The sequence below is a fragment of the Bidens hawaiensis genome, unplaced genomic scaffold (assembly GCF_021521415.1).
Source record: "Bidens hawaiensis isolate Kalapana, Puna unplaced genomic scaffold, B.hawaiensis_p1.1 tig00033232_1, whole genome shotgun sequence".
Taxonomy (NCBI): domain Eukaryota; kingdom Viridiplantae; phylum Streptophyta; class Magnoliopsida; order Asterales; family Asteraceae; genus Bidens; species Bidens hawaiensis.
In genome coordinates this window covers 54,184-56,635 of record NW_027505285.1, presented here as the reverse complement: position 1 = coordinate 56,635, position 2,452 = coordinate 54,184, and the positions used below count along the sequence as shown (strand labels likewise).

The window sequence follows — 2,452 nt, the reverse complement described above, 5'->3', positions numbered from 1 at the left end:
ACAATTTCATATTTTTCTTTCTTGATATTTTATCACGATATGAGATTTAGCACGTGTTGTTCATACCATTTATATAAAATAAATTAAAGACTGGTCACCTTCATTATTATTTTTTGTTATATTAAATTTGTGAAATTGCCTACGATTAAGTGTTTTAAGCTAGTGATTTTATGTATGTGGGATGTGGGGTTCGATACCACTATCACGAGGCACACTACACAAATTTGAAGTGCTAAGGTGACACTTTCACCACTAATAAAATGTTGCAGATCGTGCATTTTGAATTATATAAATTTTAACATAGAGTTAAATTCAAAACACGTTTAGAAGTGGTCAACTTTTATAAAACCAAGATACAAATTTTTTTGACTTTTGCTAGTAAACTTGCCGCAACACCTGTTTTCTTTTGGTGCTTCTATTAATTATGTGATCAAATTTCTAAAACGTGTAGATTTAAATATTTTAACTTTAAACACATGATAAAATATTAAAATATAACGAAATGTTTAAAATATAAATTAAGTATAAATGGAAGGACGGTGTCTAGATCATCATAGTTCATATGCAATAGAGTCAAAGTTGGACCACATGTGTTCACATGAACAAACCAATTTTATTTTCATGAATATTAAAAAACTACATCAACATGGTTTATCTCATTATCTGTCTATATATAAGGTACAAAGAATTCCCTAGTTTAATCATACATCCAATCCAATTAAATGATTTTTAAAATCACATCCTCCTCCTGCCAGCTAATTCTTTTTCTATCATTCTTTTATGGGATAACAGGATTAACCCCATGTCTAGATGATCAGAAAGCCTTGCTACTAGAGTTGAAAAACAACCTTACCTTTGACCCTTCACTCTCAACCAAACTGGTTGGATGGAACCAAAGTGTCCAATGTTGTGACTGGGATGGTGTGACTTGTGACAAAGCTGGTCATGTCACACAAATTGTTCTTAGCCGAGAAAGCATACGCGGTCTGATTCCTTCTCACTGGGAAGGGTTCACTAGTCTCGATTATCTTAATATGGGTTACAACTCCTTAACCGGAAGCATACCCAAGTCTTTGTTAACCTTGCCATCACTTGAGTACTTAGACTTATCTTACAACAAGTTATCCGGTCATGTTATAGACGTTTCGTCTTATCCATCAAGACTACGCAATCTTGATCTTAGTAACAACGGATTCGAAGGACAAATACCTAGTTGCATCTTCAAACTCGCATCCCTTTCGACTCTAACTCTTTCTTCTAATAAGTTCAGTGGCAGGGTGGAGCTAGACAAGTTTGCAAAGTTAACTGATCTTTATTCTCTTGACCTTTCCTATAATAATCTTGAGGTCATTGTAAGTCCAAACTTTTCGTTACTCTCTAAAGTAAACTCAATCATGCTAGCTTCATGCAAGCTGAACAAGATTCCTGATTTGAAGAACCAAATAAAGATGTTGATGTTGGATCTTTCAGATAATCAACTAAGTGGTGAAATACCTAATTGGATATGGGAGCTTGGCAACGGGTATCTTCGGTTTCTAAACATGTCACATAATAAGTTTACAAGTCTCCAAAAACCCTACACTTTTCCCTTTCTACTTGATGTTCTTGATCTAAATTCTAACCAACTCGAAGGCGATATCCCGGTCCCTCCAAGAAGAGTTTATATTCTGGATTACTCCAACAACAACTTCAAATATAGTATTCCTGTTAACTTTGGCAATGTCCTTAAATCAACCTTATTCTTTTCGATCGCCAACAACAAGCTGGTTGGAGGGATTCCCGAGTCTATACGAAATGCGACTTCCATGCGTGATCTTAACTTATCAGGCAATGCACTTACCGGTCCAATACCGTTGATTGGACACTTTAAAGACTTGCAATCGTTGGATCTTTCGGTTAACAAGTTAAGTGGGAGCATCCCTGAGGAGCTTACAAATCTTACTATGCTTTCATTTCTAAATGTCTCTTATAATCATTTGTCTGGAAGGATTCAAAGGTTTGATCAACCATTTACTGAGTTGTCCTTTGAGGGGAATGAAGGGCTATGTGGACCTCCTTTGAAGAAGAGTTGTGGTCATGTCACTACAATGTATAAACGTTTAAAGTTAAATTAGTGATGAATGTGATCATTGGATATTACTATGGTGCCAAAAGTTGATGAATAAGCACTTCATCTGGAATATATTCTTGATGTAACTTAAAAGCCTTTTTATATTTGAAAGGAGTTGGTGATGGTTTTATTTTGCTAGTCATAAGTTCTTTTAATCCGACACGTGTTGACTCTTAATGATGTTTCTTCCAACACTATACCATTTAGTGATTTTTTTACGAGAATAAAAACTGACACAAATAACCTGAATTTACCCCACCATTCGTGGTGTGGTGGTAAAAATTTAACCATAAAAGGTAAAAATGATGAAAAATGAAAACTAATTGTTAAAAAAAAAGTTTT

The 2,452-nt window shown here is 34.6% G+C and overlaps 1 protein-coding gene across 1 annotated transcript; it reads left to right on the top strand.

Annotated features, from left to right (window-relative positions):
* The first annotated feature begins 709 nt into the window (after nt 1-709).
* Nucleotides 710-2,232, top strand: LOC143612120 (uncharacterized). The gene has a single exon (XM_077086180.1). The coding sequence runs from the start codon at nt 723-725 to the stop codon at nt 2,112-2,114; it is 1,392 nt and encodes a 463-aa protein (XP_076942295.1). The 5' UTR covers nt 710-722; the 3' UTR covers nt 2,115-2,232.
* Nucleotides 2,233-2,452: the final 220 nt, after the last annotated feature.

Coding starts and splice junctions, on each gene's coding strand:
- LOC143612120 (XM_077086180.1), top strand. CDS start 723: ATGATTTTTAAAATCACATCCTCCTCCTGCCAGCTAATTCTTTTTCTA.